This window comes from Mobula hypostoma, unplaced genomic scaffold (genome assembly GCF_963921235.1).
Source record: "Mobula hypostoma unplaced genomic scaffold, sMobHyp1.1 scaffold_51, whole genome shotgun sequence".
Taxonomy (NCBI): domain Eukaryota; kingdom Metazoa; phylum Chordata; class Chondrichthyes; order Myliobatiformes; family Myliobatidae; genus Mobula; species Mobula hypostoma.
In genome coordinates, this window is record NW_026948233.1 from 416,836 (window position 1) to 441,778 (window position 24,943).

General features: G+C 54.2%; 1 protein-coding gene across 1 annotated transcript in view; it reads left to right on the forward strand.

Moving 5' to 3' along the window:
* The window catches only part of LOC134342083 (NACHT, LRR and PYD domains-containing protein 3-like), a 57,516-nt gene extending 34,086 nt beyond the window's left edge, over positions 1 to 23,430 (forward strand). The window contains 6 exon segments of the mRNA XM_063040028.1: positions 19,541 to 21,278; positions 21,759 to 21,845; positions 22,001 to 22,171; positions 22,327 to 22,494; positions 22,659 to 22,701; positions 22,703 to 23,430. Of these exon segments, the coding sequence (XP_062896098.1) occupies positions 19,541 to 21,278; positions 21,759 to 21,845; positions 22,001 to 22,171; positions 22,327 to 22,494; positions 22,659 to 22,701; positions 22,703 to 22,732 (2,237 nt within the window). The 3' untranslated portion in view covers positions 22,733 to 23,430.
* The last annotated feature ends 1,513 nt before the right edge of the window (positions 23,431 to 24,943 follow it).

Consider the following 24,943-nt stretch of genomic DNA (forward strand, 5'->3'; position numbering starts at 1 on the left):
GAGACCCTACACACACCTGCAGGATCCTAACACACTGAGACCCCACACACCTCTGACAGGGTCGTGACATACTGTCAGACCCCACAGAACGTAGTTAGGGTCCTGACATACAGTGAGACCCCGCAAACCACTGACAAGGTCCTGACACACTGTGTGACACCACACACCGCTGACAGGGTCCTGACACACTGAGACCCCACACACCCCTTACAAGGTCCTGACACATTGTGAGACCCCCCACACCCCTGACAGGGTCTTGACACACTGTGAGATCCCCACACACCCCTGACAGGGTCCGGACACACTGTGAGACCCCACACACACCTGACAGGGTCCTGACTGACTGTCAGACCCCACAGAACGTAGTTAGGGTCCTGACATACTGTGAGACCCCACAAACCACTGACAAGATCCTGACACAGTGTGAGACGCCACACACCTCTGGAAGATTCCTGACACAGTGTAACACTCCACATCCCCCTGTCAGGGTCTTGACACAGTGTGAGACGCCACACACACCTGACAAGGTCCTGACTCACTGTCAGACCCCACAGAACATAGTTAGCGTCCTGACATACTGTGAGACCCTGACCCGCTGTGAAATCCCACAAACCACTGACACGGTCTTGACAAACTGTGTGACTCCACACACTACTAACCAGATCCAGACAAACTGTGAGACCCCACACAACTCTGACAAGATCTTGACACAGTGTGAGACACCACACACCCCTGGAAGGTTACTGACACAGTGTAACACCCCACACACACCTGGCAGGGTCCTGACACACTGTGAGACTCACAAACATCTGACAGGGTCCTGACACACTATGAGACCCCACACACAACTGACAGGCTCCTGACACACTGTGGGACCCCACACACTCCTGACAAGGTACTGACACACTTTGAGACCCAACACACACCTGACAGAGTCCTGACAGACTGTTAAAACCCACACGCCCCTGAGAGGGTCCTGACACACTGTGAGATCCCACACACACCTGCAGGATCCTGACACACTGAGACCCCACACAACCCTGACAGGGTCCTGACACACTGTGAGACGCCACACACCCCTGACGGATTCCTGTCGCACTTTGAGACTAAACAAACCCCAGACATGGTCCTGACACAAAGTGACACTCCACACACCCCTGACAGGGTCCAAACACTCTGCGAGATCCCCCACACCCTTGAAAGTATCCTGACACACTGTGAGACCCGACATAACCCTGACATTGTCCTGACAATCTGTGAGACCCCACACACCCCTGACAGGTTCCTGACACTGTTTGAAATCCCACACACCCATGACAGGTTCCTGACACAGTTTGACAACCCACACACCGATGGCATGGTCCTGACACACTGTGTGACCCACGCACCCCCGGCAGGGTCCTGACACACTGTGAGACACCACACACCCCTGGAAGGTTACTGACACAGTGTAACACCCCACACACACCTGGCAGGGTCCTGACACACTGTGAGACTCACAAACATCTGACAGGGTCCTGACACACTATGAGACCCCACACACAACTGACAGGCTCCTGACACACTGTGGGACCCCACACACTCCTGACAAGGTACTGACACACTTTGAGACCCAACACACACCTGACAGAGTCCTGACAGACTGTTAAAACCCACACGCCCCTGAGAGGGTCCTGACACACTGTGAGATCCCACACACACCTGCAAGATCCTGACACACTGAGACCCCACACAACCCTGACAGGGTCCTGACACACTGTGAGACGCCACACACCCCTGACGGATTCCTGTCGCACTTTGAGACTAAACAAACCCCAGACATGGTCCTGACACAAAGTGACACTCCACACACCCCTGACAGGGTCCAAACACTCTGCGAGATCCCCCACACCCTTGAAAGTATCCTGACACACTGTGAGACCCGACATAACCCTGACATTGTCCTGACAATCTGTGAGACCCCACACACCCCTGACAGGTTCCTGACACTGTTTGAAATCCCACACACCCATGACAGGTTCCTGACACAGTTTGACAACCCACACACCGATGGCATGGTCCTGACACACTGTGTGACCCACGCACCCCCGGCAGGGTCCTGACACACTGTGTGACCCACACACCCCTGACAGGTTACTGACACACCGTGAGACACCTCACACACGAGAGGGAGAGGACACACTCTAAGACACCCACACGCACCGGATAGGGTCCTTACACATTGCCAGACGCCATACACCCCTGGCAAAATCCTGAGACAGTGTGAGACCGCCCACACCCCTGACAGGGTTCGGACACACAGTGAGACCCCACACACTCCTGACAGTGTCGTGACACACTGTGAGACCCCACACACACCTGACAGGGTCCTGACTGACTGTCAGACCCCACACACCCCTGACAAGACCCTGACACACTGTGAGACCCCACACACCCGTAAAGGTCCTGATAGACTGTGAGATCACCACAAATCCCTGACAGGGTCCTCACAAACCATGAGACGCCACACCCCACCGACAACGTCCTGACACACTGTGAGACCTCACACAGCCCTGACAGGGTCCTGACGAACTGTGAGACCCCAAACATCCCTGACAAGGTACTGACACACTGTGAGACCGCACACACACCTGCAGGATCCTGACACACTGAGACCCCACACACCCCTGACAGGGTTGTGACATACTGTCAGACCCCACAGAACATAGTTAGGGTCCTGACATACTGTGAGACCCCACAAACCACTGACAAGATCCTGACACAGTGTGAGACGCCACACACCTCTGGAAGGTTCCTGACACAGTGTAACACTCCACACCCCCTGACAGGGTCCTGACACACTATGAGACCCCACACACACCTGACGGGGTCCTGACTCACTGTTAGACCCCACAGAACATAGTTAGCGTCCTGACATACTGTAAGACCCTGACCCGCTGTGAAACCCCACAAACCACTGACACTGTCTTGACAGACTGTGAGACCCCACACACCCTTAACAGGTCCTGATAGACTGTAAGATCCCCACAAATCCCTGACAGGGACCTCACAAACCGTGAGACGCCACACACCACTCACAGGGTCCTGACGCACTGTGAGACCCCAAACACCCCTGACAAGGTACTGACACACTGTGAGACGCCACACACCACTGAAAGCGTCCTGACACATTGTGAAACCCCACACACCCCTGACAGGGTCCTGACACATTGTGAGACCCCACACACAACAGACAGGTTCCTGACACACTGAGACCCCACACACCACTGACGGGGTCGTGACATACTGTCAGGCTCCACAGAACGTAGTTAGGGTCCTGACATACTCTGAGACCCCACAAACTACTGACAAGATCCTGAGACAGTGTGAGACACCACACACCCCTGGAAGGTTCCTGACACAGTGTAACACTCCACACACACCTGGCAGGGTCCTGACACACTGTGAGACCCACAAACACCTGACAGGGTCCTGACACACTATGAAACCCCACACACACCTGACAGGGTCCTGACACACTATGAGACCCCACAAACCACTGACAGGGTCCTGACACTGTGTGACCCCACACACCCCTGACAGGGACCTGACACACTGTGAGACCCCACACACCCCTGACAGGTTCCTGACACACTGAGACCCCACACACCCCAGACATGGTCCTGACAAACTCTGAGCTCCCACACACCCCGATGCACTGTGAGACCCCAGACACCCCTGACAGGGTCCAAGCACTCTGTGAGATCCCCACACCCTTGAAAGTATCCTGACACACTGTGAGACCCGACATACCCCTGACATTGTTGTGACACACTGTGAGACCCACACACCCCTGACAATGTACTGACACAATTTGAGACCCCACACACAACTGACAGGCTCCTGACACACTATGAGACCCCACACACACCTACAGGATCCTGACACACTGAGACCCCACACACCCCTGACAGGGTCGTGACATACTGTCAGACCCCACAGAACGTAGTTAGGGTCCTGACATACAGTGAGACCCCGCAAACCACTGACAAGGTCCTGACACACTGTGTGACACCACACACCGCTGACAGGGTCCTGACACACTGAGACCCCACACACCCCTTACAAGGTCCTGACACATTGTGAGACCCCCCACACCCCTGACAGGGTCTTGACACACTGTGAGATCCCCACACACCCCTGACAGGGTCCGGACACACTGTGAGACCCCACACACACCTGACAGGGTCCTGACTGACTGTCAGACCCCACACACCACTAACAGGTCCTGATACACTGTGAGATCCCCACAAATCCCTGACAGGGTCCTCTCAAACCGTGAGACGCCACACACCACTCACAGCGTCCTGACACACTGCGAGATCCCACACACCCCTGACAGGGTCCTGACACACTGTGATACCCCACACAACCCGGACATGGTCCTGACACTTTGTGAGACCCCACACACAACTGACAGGGTCCTGACACATTGTGAGACCGCACACATCCCTGACAAGGTGCTGCCACACTGTGAGACCCAACACACACCTGACAGAGTCCTGACACATAGTGAAAACTCACACGCCCCTGACAGGGTCCTGACACATTGAGACCCCACACAGTCCTGACAGTGTCGTGACACACTGTGAGACCCCACACACTCCTGACAGGGTCCTGACACACTGTGAGACCCCACGCACCCCCGACAGGGTCCAAGCACTCTGTGAGAACCCCCACACCCTTCAGAAGGATACTGACACACTGTGAGACCTGACATACACCTGACAGTGTTGTGACACACTGTGAGACCCCACACACACCTGCAGGATCCTAACACACTGAGACCCCACACACCTCTGACAGGGTCGTGACATACTGTCAGACCCCACAGAACGTAGTTAGGGTCCTGACATACTGTGAGACCCCACAAACCACTGACAAGATCCTGACACAGTGTGAGACGCCACACACCTCTGGAAGATTCCTGACACAGTGTAACACTCCACACCCCCTGTCAGGGTCTTGACACAGTGTGAGACGCCACACACACCTGACAAGGTCCTGACTCACTGTCAGACCCCACAGAGCATAGTTAGCGTCCTGACATACTGTGAGACCCTGACCCGCTGTGAAATCCCACAAACCACTGACACGGTCTTGACAAACTGTGTGACTCCACACACTACTAACCAGATCCAGACAAACTGTGAGACCCCACACAACTCTGACAAGATCTTGACACAGTGTGAGACACCACACACCCCTGGAAGGTTACTGACACAGTGTAACACCCCACACACACCTGGCAGGGTCCTGACACACTGTGAGACTCACAAACATCTGACAGGGTCCTGACACACTATGAGACCCCACACACAATTGACAGGCTCCTGACACACTGTGGGACCCCACACACTCCTGACAAGGTACTGACACACTTTGAGACCCAACACACACCTGACAGAGTCCTGACAGACTGTTAAAACCCACACGCCCCTGAGAGGGTCCTGACACACTGTGAGATCCCACACACACCTGCAGGATCCTGACACACTGAGACCCCACACAACCCTGACAGGGTCCTGACACACTGTGAGACGCCACACACCCCTGACGGATTCCTGTCGCACTTTGAGACTAAACAAACCCCAGACATGGTCCTGACACAAAGTGACACTCCACACACCCCTGACAGGGTCCAAACACTCTGCTAGATCCCCCACAGCCTTGAAAGTATCCTGACACACTGTGAGACCCGACATAACCCTGACATTGTCCTGACAATCTGTGAGACCCCACACACCCCTGACAGGTTCCTGACACTGTTTGAAATCCCACACACCCATGACAGGTTCCTGACACAGTTTGACAACCCACACACCGATGGCATGGTCCTGACACACTGTGTGACCCACGCACCCCCGGCAGGGTCCTGACACACTGTGTGACCCACACACCCCTGACAGGTTACTGACACACCGTGAGACACCTCACACACGAGAGGGAGAGGACACACTCTAAGACACCCACACGCACCGGATAGGGTCCTTACACATTGCCAGACGCCATACACCCCTGGCAAAATCCTGAGACAGTGTGAGACCGCCCACACCCCTGACAGGGTTCGGACACACAGTGAGACCCCACACACTCCTGACAGTGTCGTGACACACTGTGAGACCCCACACACACCTGACAGGGTCCTGACTGACTGTCAGACCCCACACACCCCTGACAAGACCCTGACACACTGTGAGACCCCACACACCCGTAAAGGTCCTGATAGACTGTGAGATCACCACAAATCTCTGACAGGGTCCTCACAAACCATGAGACGCCACACCCCACCGACAACGTCCTGACACACTGTGAGCCCTCACACAGCCCTGACAGGGTCCTGACGAACTGTGAGACCCCAAACACCTTTGACAAGGTACTGACACACTGTGAGACCGCACACACACCTGCAGGATCCTGACACACTGAGACCCCACACACCCCTGACAGGGTTGTGACATACTGTCAGACCCCACAGAACATAGTTAGGGTCCTGACATACTGTGAGACCCCACAAACCACTGACAAGATCCTGACACAGTGTGAGACACCACACACCTCTGGAAGGTTCCTGACACAGTGTAACACTCCACACCCCCTGACAGGGTCCTGACACACTATGAGACCCCACACACACCTGACGGGGTCCTGACTCACTGTTAGACCCCACAGAACATAGTTAGCGTCCTGACATACTGTAAGACCCTGACCCGCTGTGAAACCCCACAAACCACTGACACTGTCTTGACAGACTGTGAGACCCCACACACCCTTAACAGGTCCTGATAGACTGTAAGATCCCCACAAATCCCTGACAGGGACCTCACAAACCGTGAGACGCCACACACCACTCACAGGGTCCTGACGCACTGTGAGACCCCAAACACCCCTGACAAGGTACTGACACACTGTGAGACGCCACACACACCTACAGGATCCTGACAAACTGAGACCCCACACACCCCTGACAGGGTCGTGACACACTGTGAGATCCCACACACACCTGACAGGGTCCCGACTGACTGTCAGACCCCACACAATGTAGTTAGGGCCCTGACATACTGTCAGACCGCACAAACCACTGACAGGGTCTTGACACACTGTGAGGCCCCACACACACCTGACAGGGACCTGACACCCTGTGAGACCCCACAGACCCCTAACAGGTCCTGATACACTGTGAGATCCCCACAAATCCCTGACAGGGTCCTCACAAACCGTGAGACGCCACACACCACCCACAGCGTCCTCACACAATGCGAGACCCCACACACCCCTGACAGGGTTCTGACACATTGTGACACCCCACACAACCCTGACATGGTCCTGACACATTGTGAGACCCCACACACACCTGACAGGGTCCAAACACTCTGTGAGATCCCGCACACCCTTCAAAAGGATATTGACACACTGTGAGACCTGACATACCCCTGACAGTGTCGTGACACACTGTGAGACCCCACACACAACTGACAGGTTGCTGACATGATGAGACCCCACACAGTCCTGACAGTGTCGTGACACACTGTGAGACCCAACACACCCCTGACAGGGTCCAAACACTCTGTGAGATCCCCCACACCCTTCAAAAGGATACTGACACACTGTGAGACCTGACGTACCCCTGACAGTGTTGTGACACACTGTGAGACCCCACACACACCTGACAGGGTCCTGACACAATGTGAGACCCCATGTACCCCTGACAGTGACCAAGCACTCTGTCAGATCCCCCCACACCCTTCAAAAGGATACTGACACACTGTGAGACCTGACATACCCCTGACAGTGTCGTGACACACTGTGAGACCCCACACACACCTGCAGGATCCTGACACACTGAGACCCCACACACCTCTGACAGGGTCGTGACATACTGTCAGACCCCACAGAACGTAGTTAGGGTCCTGACATACTGTGAGACCCCACAAACCACGACAAGATCCTGACACAGTGTGAGACGCCACACACCTCTGGAAGATTCCTGACACAGTGTAACACTCCACACCCCCCTGTCAGGGTCTTGACACAGTGTGAGACGCCACACACACCTGACAAGGTCCTGACTCGCTGTCAGACCCCACAGAACATAGTTAGCGTCCTGACATACTGTGAGACCCTGACCCGCTGTGAAACCCCACAAACCACTGACACGGTCTTGACAAACTGTGTGACTCCACACACTACTAACCAGATCCAGACAAACTGTGAGACCCCACACAGCTCTGACAGGGTCTTGACACACTGTGAGACCCCATATAACCCCTGAAATGTTCCTGACACACTGTGCGACCCACACACCACTGGCAGGGTTCTGACACAGAGTAACACTCCACACACTCCTGACAGGTTACTGACACACTGTGAGGTCCCACACACACGAGAGAGAGAGAACACACTCTAAGACCCTCACACGCACCAGATAGGGTCCTGACACATTGCCAGACGCCATACACCCCTGGCAAAATGCTGAGACAGTGTGAGACCCCCCACACCCCTGGCAGGGTCTTGAAACACTGTGAGATTCCCACACAACTCCGACAGGGTCCGGACACACAGTGAGACCCCACACACTCCTGACAATGTACTGACACAGTTTGAGACCCAACATACAACTGACAGACTCCTGACACACGGAGAAAACCCACAAGCCCCTGACAGGGTCCTGACACACTGTGAGACCCGACACACACCTGCAGGATCCTGACAATCTGTGTGAACCCACACACGCCTGACAAAATCCTGAGACGGTGTGAGTCCCCACACACACCTGACAGGGTCCTGACTCACTGTCTGACCCCACAGAACATAGTTAGGGCCCTGACAGACTGTGAGACCCCGCAAACCACTGACAAGGTACTGACACACTGTGAGACCCACACACACCTGACAGTGTCGTGACATACTGTGAGACCCCACACACCCCTGACAGTGTCCTGACACACTGTGAGACCCCACAAATCCCTGACAGGGTCCTCACAAACCGTGAGACGCCACAAACCACTGACAGCGTCCTGACACACTGCGAAAACCCCACACACAACTGACTGGTTCCTGACACACTGTGAGACCCCACACACCACTGACAGGGTCTTGACACACTATGAGATCCCCGCAAACCGCTGACAGGGTCCGGACACACTGTGAGACCCCACACACACCTGACAGGGTCCTGACTGACTGTCAGACCCCACAGAATGTAGTTAGGGCCCTGACATACTGTCACACCGCACAAACCACTGACAGGGTCTTGACACACTGTGTGACCCCACACACACCTGACAGGGACCTGACACACTGTGAGACCCCACACACTCCTAACAGGTCCTGATACACTGTGAGATCCCCACAAATCCCTGACAGGGTCTTCACAAACCGTGAGACGCCACACACCACTGACAGCGTCCTGACACACTGCGAGACCCCACACACCCCTGACAGGGACCTGACACACTGTGAGACCCCACACAACCCTGACATGGTCCTGACACACTGTGAGACCCCACACACAACTGACAGGGTCCTGACACGTTGTGAGACACCACACACACCTGACAGGGACCTGACACACTGTGAGACCCCACACACAACTGACAGGGTCCTGACACGTTGTGAGACCCCACACACCCCTGACAAGGTACTGACACACTGTGAGACCCAACACACACCTGACAGAGTCCTGACACACTGTGAAAACCCACACGCCCCTGATAGGGTCCTGACACACTGAGACCCCACACAGTCCTGACAGTGTTGTGACACACTCTGAGACCCCACAGACCCCTGACAGAGCCCTGACACACTGTGAGACCCCACGCACCCCTGACACGGTCCAAGCACTCTGTGATATCCCCCACACCCTTCAAAAGGATACTGACACACTGTGAGACCTGACATACCCCTGACAAGATCCTGACACAGTGTGAGACACCACACACCTCTGGAAGGCTCCTGACACAATGTAACACTCCACACCCCCCTGACAGGGTCCTGACACACTGTGAGACCCCACACACACCTGACAGGGTCCTGACACACTGTGAGACCCCACACACACCTGACAGGGTCCTGACTCACTGTCAGACCCCACAGAATATAGTTAGCGTCCTGACTTACTGTAAGACCCCGACCTGCTGTGAAACCCCACAAACCACTGACACGGTCTTGACGGACTGTGTGACTCCACACACTACTAACAGGATCCAGACAAACTGTGAGACCCGACACAGCTCTGGCAGGGTCTTGACACACTGTGAGACCCCACATAACCCTGACAGGGTCTTGACACACTGTGATACCCCACACACTCCTGACAGGTTCCTGACACACTTTGAGACCCCACACAAACCTGACATGGTCCTGACACACTGTGAGACCCCACACACAACTGACAGGGTCCTGACACGTTGTGAGACCCCACACACCCCTGACAAGGTACTGACACACTGTGAGACCCAACACACACCTGACAGAGTCCTGACACACTGTGAAAACCCACACGCCCCTGACAGGATCCTGACACACTGAGACCCCACACAGTCCTGACAGTGTCGTGACACACTGTGAGACCCCACAGACCCCTGACAGGGTCCTGACACACTGTGAGACCCCACGCACACCTGACAGGGTCCAAGCACTCTGTGAGATCCCCCACACCCTTCCAAAGGATACTGACACACTGTGAGACCCCACAAACCACTGACAGGGTCCTGACACACTGTGAGACCCCACACACACCTGACTGGGTCCTGACTCACTGTCAGACCCCACAGAATATAGTTAGGGTCCTGACATGCAGTAAGACCCTGAGCCGCTGTGAAACCCCACAAACCACGGACACGGTCTTGACGGACTGTGTGATTCCACACACTACTAACAGGATCCAGACAAACTGTGAGACCCCACACAGCTCTGGCAGGGTCATGACACACTGTGAGACCCCACATAACCCTGACAGGGTTCTGACACACTGTACTACCCCACACACTCCTGACAGGTTCCTGACACACTTTGAGACCCAACACACACCTGACAGACTCCTGACACACTGAGAAAACCCACAAGCCTCTGACAGGGTCCTGACACACTGTGAGACCCCACACACTACTAACAGGATCCAGACAAACTGTGAGACCCCACACAGCTCTGACAGGGTCTTGACACACTGTGACATCCCACACACTCCTGACAGGTTACTGACACACTGTGAGGCCCCACACACACATGAGAGGGAGAGAACACACTCTAAGACCCCCACACGCACCAGATAGGGTCCTGACAAATTGCCAGACGCCATACGCCCCTGGCAAAATGCTGAGACAGTGTGAGACCCCCCACACCCCTGGCAGGGTCTTGAAACACTGTGAGATCCCCACACAGTTCTGACAGGGTCCGGACACACTGTGAGACCCCACACACTCCTGACAATGTACTGACACACTTTGAGACCCAACACACACCTGACAGACTCCTGACACACGGAGAAAACCCACACATCCCTGACAGGGTCCTGACACACTGTGAGACCCGACACACACCTGCAGGATCCTGACAATCTGTGTGAACCCACACACCCCTGACAAAAGCCTGAGACGGTGTGAGTCCCCACACAAACCTGACAGGGTCCTGACTCACTGTCTGATCCACAGAACGTAGTTAGGGCCCTGACATACTGTGAGACCCCGCAAACCACTGACAGATTCCTGACACACTGTGAGACCCCGCAAACCACTGACAGTGTCCAGATACACTGTGAGACCCCACACACCCCTGACAGGTTCCTGACACATTGTCAGACCCCACACACCTTTAACAGGTCCTGATAGACTGTGAGACCCCACAAATCCCTGACAGGGTCCTCACAAGCTGTGAGACGCCACACACCACTGACAGCGTCCTGACACACTGCGAGACCCAAGACACACCTGACAGAGTCCTGACAGACCGTGAAAACCCACACGCCCCTGAGAGGGTCCTGACACACTGTGAGTCCCACATATTCCTGACAGTATCGTGACACACTGTGAGACCCCACACACCCTTGACAGGGTCCTGACATACTGTGAGATTCCACACACCCCTGACAGATACCTGACTCACTTTGAGACTAAACAAACCCCACACATGGTCCTGACACACAGTGAGACTGCACACACACCTGACAGGGTCCAAACACTCTGTGAGATCCCTCACACCCTTGAAAGTATCCCAACACACCCCTGACATTGTCCTGACAATCTGTGAGACCCCCCCACACCCCTGACAGGTTCCTGACACTGTGTGAAATCCCACACACCCCTGATAGGTTCCTGACACAGTTTGACAACCCACACACCGATGGCATGGTCCTGACACACTGTGAGACCCCACACACCCCTCTCAACATCCTGACTCAGTGTCAGACACCACAGAACCTAGTTAGCGTCCTGACCGACTGTCAGACCCCACACACCCCTGACAACGTCCTGACACACTGTGAGACCCCACACACCCTTAACAGATCCTGATAGACTGTGAGATCCCCACAAATCCCTGACAGGGTCCTCACAAACCGTGAGATGCCACACACCACTGACAGCGTCCTGACACATTGTGAGATCCCACACACAACTGACAGGTTCCTGACACGTTGTGAGACCCCACACACCCCTGACAAGGTACTGACACACTTTGAGACCCAACACACACCTGACAGAGTCCTGACACACTGTGAAAACCCACACGCCCCTGAGAGGGTCCTGACACACTTTGACACGCCACGCACACCTGCACGATCCTGACACACTGAGACCCCACACACCCCTGACAGGATCCTGACACACTGTGAGACCCCACACACACCTGACTGGGTCCTGACTCACTGTCAGACCCCACAGAATATAGTTAGGGTCCTGACATGCAGTAAGACCCTGAGCCGCTGTGAAACCCCACAAACCACGGACACGGTCTTGACGGACTGTGTGATTCCACACACTACTAACAGGATCCAGACAAACTGTGAGACCCCACACAGCTCTGGCAGGGTCATGACACACTGTGAGACCCCACATAACCCTGACAGGGTTCTGACACACTGTACTACCCCACACACTCCTGACAGGTTCCTGACACACTTTGAGACCCAACACACACCTGACAGACTCCTGACACACTGAGAAAACCCACAAGCCTCTGACAGGGTCCTGACACACTGTGAGACCCCACACACTACTAACAGGATCCAGACAAACTGTGAGACCCCACACAGCTCTGACAGGGTCTTGACACACTGTGACATCCCACACACTCCTGACAGGTTACTGACACACTGTGAGGCCCCACACACACATGAGAGGGAGAGAACACACTCTAAGACCCCCACACGCACCAGATAGGGTCCTGACAAATTGCCAGACGCCATACGCCCCTGGCAAAATGCTGAGACAGTGTGAGACCCCCCACACCCCTGGCAGGGTCTTGAAACACTGTGAGATCCCCACACAGTTCTGACAGGGTCCGGACACACTGTGAGACCCCACACACTCCTGACAATGTACTGACACACTTTGAGACCCAACACACACCTGACAGACTCCTGACACACGGAGAAAACCCACACATCCCTGACAGGGTCCTGACACACTGTGAGACCCGACACACACCTGCAGGATCCTGACAATCTGTGTGAACCCACACACCCCTGACAAAAGCCTGAGACGGTGTGAGTCCCCACACAAACCTGACAGGGTCCTGACTCACTGTCTGATCCACAGAACGTAGTTAGGGCCCTGACATACTGTGAGACCCCGCAAACCACTGACAGATTCCTGACACACTGTGAGACCCCGCAAACCACTGACAGTGTCCAGATACACTGTGAGACCCCACACACCCCTGACAGGTTCCTGACACATTGTCAGACCCCACACACCTTTAACAGGTCCTGATAGACTGTGAGACCCCACAAATCCCTGACAGGGTCCTCACAAGCTGTGAGACGCCACACACCACTGACAGCGTCCTGACACACTGCGAGACCCAAGACACACCTGACAGAGTCCTGACAGACCGTGAAAACCCACACGCCCCTGAGAGGGTCCTGACACACTGTGAGTCCCACATATTCCTGACAGTATCGTGACACACTGTGAGACCCCACACACCCTTGACAGGGTCCTGACATACTGTGAGATTCCACACACCCCTGACAGATACCTGACTCACTTTGAGACTAAACAAACCCCACACATGGTCCTGACACACAGTGAGACTGCACACACACCTGACAGGGTCCAAACACTCTGTGAGATCCCTCACACCCTTGAAAGTATCCCAACACACCCCTGACATTGTCCTGACAATCTGTGAGACCCCCCCACACCCCTGACAGGTTCCTGACACTGTGTGAAATCCCACACACCCCTGATAGGTTCCTGACACAGTTTGACAACCCACACACCGATGGCATGGTCCTGACACACTGTGAGACCCCACACACCCCTCTCAACATCCTGACTCAGTGTCAGACACCACAGAACCTAGTTAGCGTCCTGACCGACTGTCAGACCCCACACACCCCTGACAACGTCCTGACACACTGTGAGACCCCACACACCCTTAACAGATCCTGATAGACTGTGAGATCCCCACAAATCCCTGACAGGGTCCTCACAAACCGTGAGATGCCACACACCACTGACAGCGTCCTGACACATTGTGAGATCCCACACACAACTGACAGGTTCCTGACACGTTGTGAGACCCCACACACCCCTGACAAGGTACTGACACACTTTGAGACCCAACACACACCTGACAGAGTCCTGACACACTGTGAAAACCCACACGCCCCTGAGAGGGTCCTGACACACTTTGACACGCCACGCACACCTGCACGATCCTGACACACTGAGACCCCACACACCCCTGACAGGATCCTGATACACTGTGAGACGTCACACACCCCTGACAGGGTCCAAGCACTCTGTGAGATCCCCACAACCTTGAAAGTATCCTGATACACTGTGAGACCCGACATACCCCTGACATTGTCCTGACACTCTGTGAGACCCACACACCCCTGGCAGGGTGCTGACAGACTGTGCGACCCCACACGCACCTGCAGGATCCTTACACAGTGTGAGACCCCACACACCCTTTACAAGATCCTGACTCAGTGTCAGACCCCACAGAACCTAGTTAGCGTCCTGACCTACTGTGAGACCCCACTTACCCCGGACAGGGTCCTGACACACTGTATGACCCACACACCCCCGGCAGGGTCCTGACGCACTCTGTGACCCACACACCCCTGACAGGTTACTGACAGACCGTGAGACACCGCACACACGAGAGGGAGAGAACACACTCTAAGACCCCCACACGCACCGGATAGGGTCCTTACACATTTCCAGACGCCATACACCCCTGGCAAAATCCTGAGACCGCCCACACCCCTGACAGGGTTCGGACACACTGTGAAAACCCACACGCCCCTGATAGGGTCCTGACAAACTGAGACCCCACACAGTCCTGACAAGGTACTGACACACTGTGAGACCCCGCACACCCCTGACAGGGTCCTGACAAACTGAGACACCCCACACACCCTTGACAGAGTCCAAGCACGCTGTGAGATCCCCCACACCCTTCAAAAGGATACTGACACACTGTGAGACCTGACATACACCTGACAGTGTCGTGACACACTGTGAGACCCCACACACACCTGCAGGATCCTGACACACTGAGACCCCACACACCCCTGACAGGGTCGTGACATACTGTCAGACCCCACAGAACATAGTTAGGGTCCTGACATACTGTGAGACCCCACAAACCACTGACAAGATCCTGACACAGTGTGAGACGCCACACACCTCTGGAAGGTTCCTGACACAGTGTAACACTCCACATCCCCCTGTCAGGGTCCTGACACACTGTGAGACCCCACAGAACATAGTTAGCGTCCTGACATACTGCGAGACCCTGAGCCGCTGTGAAACCCCACAAACCACGGACACGGTCTTGACGGACTGTGTGACTCCACACACTACTAACAGGATCCAGACAAACTGCGAGACCCCACACAGCTCTGACAGGGTCTTGACACACTGTGAGACCCCACAGAACCCTGACAGGGTCCTGACACACTGTGATACCCCACACACACCTGACAGGTTCCTGACACACTGTGAGACGCCACACACCCTTAACAGGTCCTAATAGACTGAAAGATCCCCACAAATCCCTGACAGGGTCCTCACAAACCGTGAGACGCCACAGACCAGTGACAGGGTCCTGACACACTGTGAGACCCACCACACACCTGACAGGTTCCTGACACACTGTGAGACCCCACACACACCTGACAGGTTCCTGACACACTGTGAGACGCCACACACCCTTAACAGGTCCTAATAGACTGTAAGATCCCCACAAATCCCTGACAGGGTCCTCACAAACCGTGAGACGCCACAGACCAGTGACAGTGTCCTGACACACTGTGAGACCCGACACACCCCTGGCCGGGTCCTGACACACTGTGAGACTCCACACACACCTGACAGGTTCCTGACACACTGTGAGACCCGACACACACCTGCAGGATCCTGACAATCTGTGTGAACCCACACACCCCTGATGCACTCTGACAGCCTACATACCCCTGACAGGACCTGACACACTCTGAGAGCCCAAACACCCCTGACAAGATCCTGACACATTGTGAGACCCCACAGAACGTAGTTAGGGTCCTGATATACTGTGAGACCCCACAAACCACTGACAGGGTCTTCACACACTGTGAGGCCCCACACACACAGGAGATGAAGAAGACACACTCTAAGACCCCCACAAGCACCGGATAGGATCCTGACACATTGCCAGATGCCATACACCCCTGGCAAAATCCTGAGACAGTCTGAGACCCCCCACACCCCTGGCAGGGTCCTGACACACTGTCAGACCCCACAGAACGTAGTTAGGGCCCTGACATACTGTGAGACCCCGCAAACCACTGACAGGTTCCTGACACACTGTGAGACCCCACACACCCCTGACAACGTACTGACACACTTTGAGACCCAACACACACCTGACAGAGTCCTGACAGACTGTGAAAACCCACACGCCCCTGAGAGGGTCCTGACATACTGTGAGTCCCACATATTCCTGACAGTATCGTGACACACAGTGAGACTCCACACACCCCTGACAGGGTCCAAACACTCTCTGAGATCCCCCACAACCTTGAAAGTATCCTGACACACTGTGAGACCCGACTTACCCCTGCCATTGTCCTGACAATCTGTGAGACCCCACACACCCCTGACAGGTTCCTGACACTGTGTTAAATCCCACACACCCCTGACAGGTTCCTGACACAGTTTTACAACCCACACACCCATGGTATTGTCCTGACATACTGTGAGACCCCACACACCCCACACAACATCCTGACTCAGTGTCAGACCCCACAGAACCTAGTTAGCGTCCTGACCTACTGTGAGACCCCACATACCCCTGACAGGGTCCTGAAACACTGTGTGACCCACACACCCCTGACAGGTTACTGACACACCGTGAGACACCGCACACACGAGAGGGAGAGGACACACTCTACGACCCCCACACGCACCGGATAGGGTCCTTACACATTGCCAGACGCCATACACCCCTGGAAAAATCCTGAGACAGTGTGAGACCCCCCACACCCCTGGCGGGTTTTTGACACACTGTGAGACCCGACACACCTCTGAAAAGGTGCTGACACACTGTGCGACCCCACACACCCCTGACAGGTCTTGATAGACTGTGAGATCCCCACAAATGCCTGACAGGGTCCTCACAAACAGTGAGACGCCACACACCACTGACAGCGTCCTGACACACTGCGATACCCCACACACCCCTGACAGGGTCCTGACACATTGTGAGACCCCACACACAACTGACAGGTTCCTGACAGACTGAGACCCCACACCCCTCTGACAGGGTCGTGACATACTGTCAGTCCCCACAGAACGTAGTTAGGGTCCTGACATACTCTGAGACCCCACAAACCACTGACAAGATCCTGACACAGTGTGAGACACCACACAACCCTGGAAGGTTCCTGACACAGTGTAACACCCCACACCCCCCTGGCAGGGTCCTGACACACTGTGAGACCCCACATAACCCTGAAAGGTTCCTGACAGACTGTGCGACCCACACATCCCTAGCAGGGTGCTGACAATCTGCATGAGCCCACACACCCCAGATGTACTGTGACACCCTACACACCCCTGACAGGGTCCTGACAGACTGTGAGACTACACACACCCCTGGCAGGATTCTGACACACTGTGAGATCCCACACAGCCCTGACAGAATCCTGACACACTGTGACACCCCACATACTCCTGACAGGTTACTGACACACTGTGAGGCCCCACACACACATGAGAGGGAGAGAACACACTCTAAGATCCTCACACACATCAGATAGGGTCCTGACACATTGCCAGATGCCATACACCCGACAAAATGCTGAGACAGTGTGAGACCCCCCACACACCTGGCAGGGTCTTGACACACTGTGAGATCCCCACACACCTCCGACAGGATCCGGACACACAGTGAGAGCCCACACACAACTGACAGGATACTGACACACTGTGAGACCCCACACACACCTGCAGGAGCCTGACACACTGAGACCCCACACACCCCTGGCAAGATCCTGACACAGAGTGAGACCCCACACACCCACCACAGGCTCCTTACACACCGTGAGACACCACACACACATGAGAGGGAGAGGACACACTCTAAGAACCCCACAAGCACCGGATAGGGTCCTGACACGTTACCAAACGCTTCACACCCCTGAAAAAATCCTGAGACGGTGTGAGACCCCACACACACCTGACAGGGTCCTGACACTGTGCGAAACCCCACACACCCCTGGCAGCGTTCTGACACACTCTGAGACCCCAGACACGTCTGACAGGGTCCTGACTCACTGTCAGACCCAACAGAACCTAGTTAGGGTCCCTAACATACTGTGAGACCCTGACACACTGTGAGACCCCACACCTCCCTGACAGGGTGATGGTGAGAGGGACGGGGAGCTGCGATTCCCTGACCTGTTCCTTTGACAGAATGCCCAGTACCCTTTTCTCCATCTCCATACGCCACATCAACACTGGGGATTAAAAGTTTCTTCCACAGGAAAAAATGACAGCTGTGACAGTCGAGGGAGTTTGTCCAGTACGGGACAGTCGGGGGTCAGTAAACTACCAGGGAAATACGCACCTTCACAGCACAGTTAATTGTGAAAATGTAATGATCTGGTGTTTATCTGGACCAGGCCTCTGTCCAGTCAGGGGTCTGTTAATGGAATTTACTTTACTGTACGAGCATCCATTGATGAATGCAATTAATCCAATAGCTTTGAGCTAACTCTTGTGTGCTTAAATACTGAGTTCTGAGTTGAAGCATCTAACAGTTTGTCCACTGTCTGTTCCCATGGAAGATGTTCAACAGAAACACAAGGAGACTCTGCGGGCACAAACTGAATCACTGAGAGTCAACACGATCCTGATGAGGGAGAAGGTGAAGGTTTTCCAGCTGGTTGATCGATACGCTGAGCTCACGGTCATTTCTACTGTTCGAGATCGGAGACTGGTGGAACATGAGCTGCTGGCAAGAGGCAGAGACCACGAGGAGTGGAGAGAAAGACATCTCCGCAGAGAGCTGGAGAAACTCCAGACAGATCGGTTGTTCCAGAGCAGCTTTTCCCGGAGGAAATCCAAATCTGGGAGTTCGGCAGCAGTGGCCGGAGTCCCGGGGATCGGGAAAACCACAATGGTACAAAAGATTGTTTATGACTGGGCCACGGGGAAAATATACCAACAATTCCAGTTTGTCTTCTGTTTCAAATTCCGGGATTTAAACTCCATTAACTGCAGAATAAACCTGAGGGAACTGATTCTGGATCAGTATCCTTACTTTGGGGATATCCTGAGAGAGGTCTGGAAGAACCCAGAGGGATTGCTGTTTATATTCGATGGTTTGGATGAATTCAAACACAGAATCGATTTTGCACACAGTCGAAGAGATACAGAACCCAAGCACCAGTGCCCAGATCCCGAGTGGTGGTGTGAAGTGTCTGACATTGTGTACAGTTTAATCCAGAGCAAGCTGCTCCCAGGGTGTTCAGTGCTGGTGACCACCCGTCCCACGGCGTTACATTTATTGGAAAAGGCGAAGATCAGTATCTGGGCTGAAATCCTGGGATTTGTTGGTGAGGAACGGAAGGAATATTTCATCAGGCATTTTGAAGATCAGACGGTGGCGGCAGCTGTTTTCAAACACGTGGAGGAGAACGAGATCCTGTACACCATGAGCTATAACCCCTCCTACTGCTGGATCCTCGCTCTGGCACTTGGCCCCTTCTTCACACAAAGAGTCAGGGACCCGCAGCGAGTTCCCAAGACCATCACCCAACTGTACTCCTACTATATTTACAACATCCTGAAAAACCACGGCCGTGAGATTGAGAACCCCCGTCATGTGTTACTCAGGGTTGGTCAGATGGCCTTCAGAGGAGTGTCCGAGAAGAAGATAGTGTTTACAGATGGAGATTTGATCAAATACAATCTGCAGCCTTCCCAGTTCCTGTCCGGGTTCCTGATGGAGCTTTTGGAGAGAGAGGATTCTGCCCGGTGTGTAGTGTACACATTCCCACACCTCACCATCCAAGAGTTTGTAGCTGCAGTCGCACAATTCCTGACTATATGTCCCACGGATATCCTGAAATTTCTCACTGAAGCCCACAACACGACAGATGGGCGATTTGAGGTATTTTTCCGTTTCGTTGCTGGTCTCTCCTCCCCAGTGACAGCTCGGGGCCTGGAGGAGTTTCTGGGTCCGTTTCCTCATCAAACAACCTGCCGGGTGATTGACTGGGTGAAGGAGGAAGTTAAACGCCGGAGTGAAAACATGGAGAGTGAAGCTGGTAAAAGGAGCCTCCTGAACACATTGCACTACCTGTTTGAGTCTCAGAATCGTGGACTTACTCAGGCCGCACTGGGATCAGAGGAAACACTTTCATTCATGGGAATGACACTGACCCCGATTGACTGCGCGGTCCTGTCTCATGTCATCGGACTCTGTGATACAATAAAACAACTCGACCTGGAGAACTGCCACATTCAGTGTGAAGGAATCCAGCGGCTGGGACCCGGGCTGCACAAGTGTCGGGAGTTGAGGTAACTTGATTTATCTCTCACTCTGAACTGTGAAACTGTCCCATTGTGTTGTTTCAATGTAAAGGGATTTGGGGAAAACTGTAGTAAGTACGATTGTGAAGAATTGTAACAAATGCCATCCCCTTACATTCTACGGTATCTCTCTACCCCATTCCCCTTCCTCCTGTGGGATCTCTCTTCCCCATCCCCCTGCCCCCTTCATCCCTGCCCATCCCGACCCTCTCGCATCAGTAACACTTTTCTAACCATCGGGAAATGGGACAGAATATGTGGAGTTTACAGGGTCACACCGACAGACTAAATTACTGACATTCGGTGAATACCCTGGAGCTGGGCAGTGAGGGACATTGACAGTGATGGGAACTCCGATCAGTGATTTACTGAAGGGTTTAATGTTTCCTCAAATATCCGAGTGAGAGAAATTCCCTCAGACCCTCGGTTTGAATCACTTTGTTCATCAATTTGTCTGTTTGCGTTTAGACTCGGTCGGAATAAACTGGGAGACTCAGGAGTGAAACTGGTGTCTGCGGCTCTGAGGAACCCAGAGTGTAAAATACAGGAACTGTGGTAAGTACCAGACTGTGGGAGATTGTGTTTACAGTCACTGGGTGTCTGACACTGAACATTAATGTGATCAGTAATTGTGTTACTGATAAACACTGTGGATTTGTACCGTCTCCTGTCTCTCTGTGTCCTTCACCCTCACTCTCTCTCATCTCCAGGCTGACGGGTGTCGGTCTCACAGATTCTGGTGTCGAGGATCTCGTCTCAGTTCTCAGTACAAACACATCACTGACGGAGCTGAACCTGAGTGATAACAAACTGGGAGATTCAGGAGTGAAACTGGTGTCTGCGGCTCTGAGGAACCCGGAGTGTAAAATACAGAAACTGGGGTAAGTACCAGACTGTGGGAGATTGTGTTTACAGTCACTGGGTGTCTGACACTGAACATAAATGTGATCAGTAATTGTATTACTGATAAACACTGGGGATTTGTACCGTCTCCTGTCTCTCAGTGTCCTTCACCCTCACTCTCTCTCATCTCCAGGCTGATCAATGTCGGTCTCACAGATTCTGGTGCCGAGGATCTCGTCTCCGCTCTCAGTACAAACCCATCACTGACGGAGCTGAACCTGGGATTTAACTCGCTGACAGACCGATCTGTCCCCGATCTCCGCCGCCTCATACTGACCCTCCCGAGTCTGGAGTGGATCTGGTGAGTGTTTGTGTTAATGTTCAATGTGATAAAATATCAGCGGATCCGCGGGTTTTCTGGTGATATTTGTCTGTGAGGGTTGTTGAAACATTAACCCCAGTCCCCTGTTACTGACACTGTTGTGTAATCTGTTTATTTCATCTTTATTCTCCCATCTGTTTCAGGCTGTGGCAGAATCGGTTCAGTGAGACCGGGAAGAAGGAACTGAGATCTCTGCAGGAACCCAGACCCGGACTGACAGTGTATCTGTGACCATCTGAATGTGTGAACATCCTCACCCGTGGGATGGGGACATTTTGGCCGATTCCCCGCCCTCCCCTTTAACCCCGCACCCCACCTTCCCCTTACCTTTAATGTCCGCGCGCCAGATTTAATTCCCAACGGTTTTAACGGAACTAGCTCCGCGATCGCGCTTATCGTCGATCTTTATGCTCCCGTAGTGACGTATTCCCGCCTCCTGTCCAGCGGCGCAGCTTCCGCCGGATGTGCGGGTTCGAGACCCCGGGGAATTACAGAGACAGGAAGAGCCCGGGGGCCGGGGCTCAGTCTGGGACACCCGTTTCCCGGGGTGGGATTATCCCGGGAGAGAATCCTTTTGCTCCCTTTGCTGAGGACGGTGCATTCGGCAGTCTGGCCGATATAATGATGTTAAATAGACAAATACCTCGGCAGTGACCCTGGATCTGCAGTGATCTCGGACACGGTTCTGAAGTGTGATTTTATAATCATCGGTTCCCCGATGCAGAGTGACGGTGAGAAACGGGACTGATTATTCAACCGTTCACCGTTGTCGCCGGTCAGTTAATTGTGTGTGACTGTGAGTGAGTCGGGAGCAGTTTATTTATTCCCGCACGTCAGCAGCTCACACATTGTTTAATTTACATTTGTCCTGATAAAATCAATAAACCTGTAACTTTCCTGTCTTGATGTCGGACTTGAGGTTTATTTGAGGTTTCTGCTGCCCCCCGCACCCTGTGCACCGCAACAGTGGGTCGGAGCTCCTCACACTGACACAGTAGCGTCTCAGCTCCCGGCTGAGGGAGGTCGGACTGGCAGAGTCTGGGTGCCCAGGATCTCATCTCCACCCAACCCCCTTCCGGGTTGAATGACCCTCTCCTGACGCCCAACAGACTGTTAAAATCGACTGAAATAACAGACGTGAGACCACTGAGGTCCCGAGTACGAGAGGGATGGGGGATGGAATACCCGCGGTCAGACACAGAGTGAACCTCCCTCCGCACTATCCCATCACACACTCCCGAGGTCAGACACAGAGTAAAGCTCCCTCCACACCGTCCCATCACACACTCCCCGGGGTCAGACACAGAGTGAATCTCCCTCCGCACCGTCCCATCACACACTCCCGGGGTCAGACACAGAGTAAAGCTCCCTCCACACCGTCCCATCACACACTCCCGGGGTCAGACACAGAGAGGAGCTGTGCTGACTGAGCTGGGAGAAATCGAAGGAAAACTACTGGATAAAGTTCGTGGAATACTTTGGAGGTGGCTCTAAAAGTCTCTTGGACAACTGAGTGAGTGACGGCGTTGGCGTGGAAGCTCGGTGTGGAGTTTTTGCTGCCGGTTTGGACTGGGTTTGTTGGCGGCTGCTTACTGCGTAGCTCCCAGCTGCGGCCACTGGCAACTCGCCAGTAAGCCGTTTCGCTCCAAAACCGGAGGCAAACGCCGTCGTTTTCCCCCCATTGACATCGGGGCAACGTTCCTCCTCCATTGTTTTCCTGATTTTTCGTCCGGTGTCGGTGCCGGTGCCGGAGCATCTGGAAGGACGTTTCGGCCTCTCCCGGCCTGGGTCTCTGCAAGTCCGACGGAGCCTTTCCTGGCGCCGAGCCAGCGAGGAACTGTCGACTGCAAACTTTCCCGGCCAGTTATTCGACTCGCTCCAGGACTTCTAACTGGCACCGCCGCAAAATTCTCGGACTGGAAAGAGCGCCAGCATGCCGGACCGGTCTCCAGGGAGTCGCGGGCCTTCGGGGAGTTACGCAAGGGCGGCTGCCTCCCCGGCCTCGGACAACGCCCTGTTTCGGTCGGTGAAGGTGGAACGTGGGGTGCAATGTATTTTGCGCCCTGGAATGACACTAGAAAAGTGTACGGAGGCAATGGAGGACCTTGTGGGGAAAGGTGGTATTCTGGCCACCGAGAAGGAGTTCGGAAAGGCGGTGTTCTATCTGGTGAATGAAGAGCTAGTGCACCGGGCCCCAAGCAGGGGAGTCACGGTGGACAACATCTTTTTACCTATGGAGCTGGTGACGGCCCCCACGCAACGTATCGTGCTTGGGCATGTTAAGCCTTTCATTCCAAATGAGGACTTGCTTCCCCCACTGGCCCGTTTAGGGCAAGTAAGGTCGGAGATCACTGCCATCCGACACAAATTTAAGAGACGCACCCTCCGCACCGTAATCTCTTTCCGGCGTCAGGTTTTCATGCAGCTG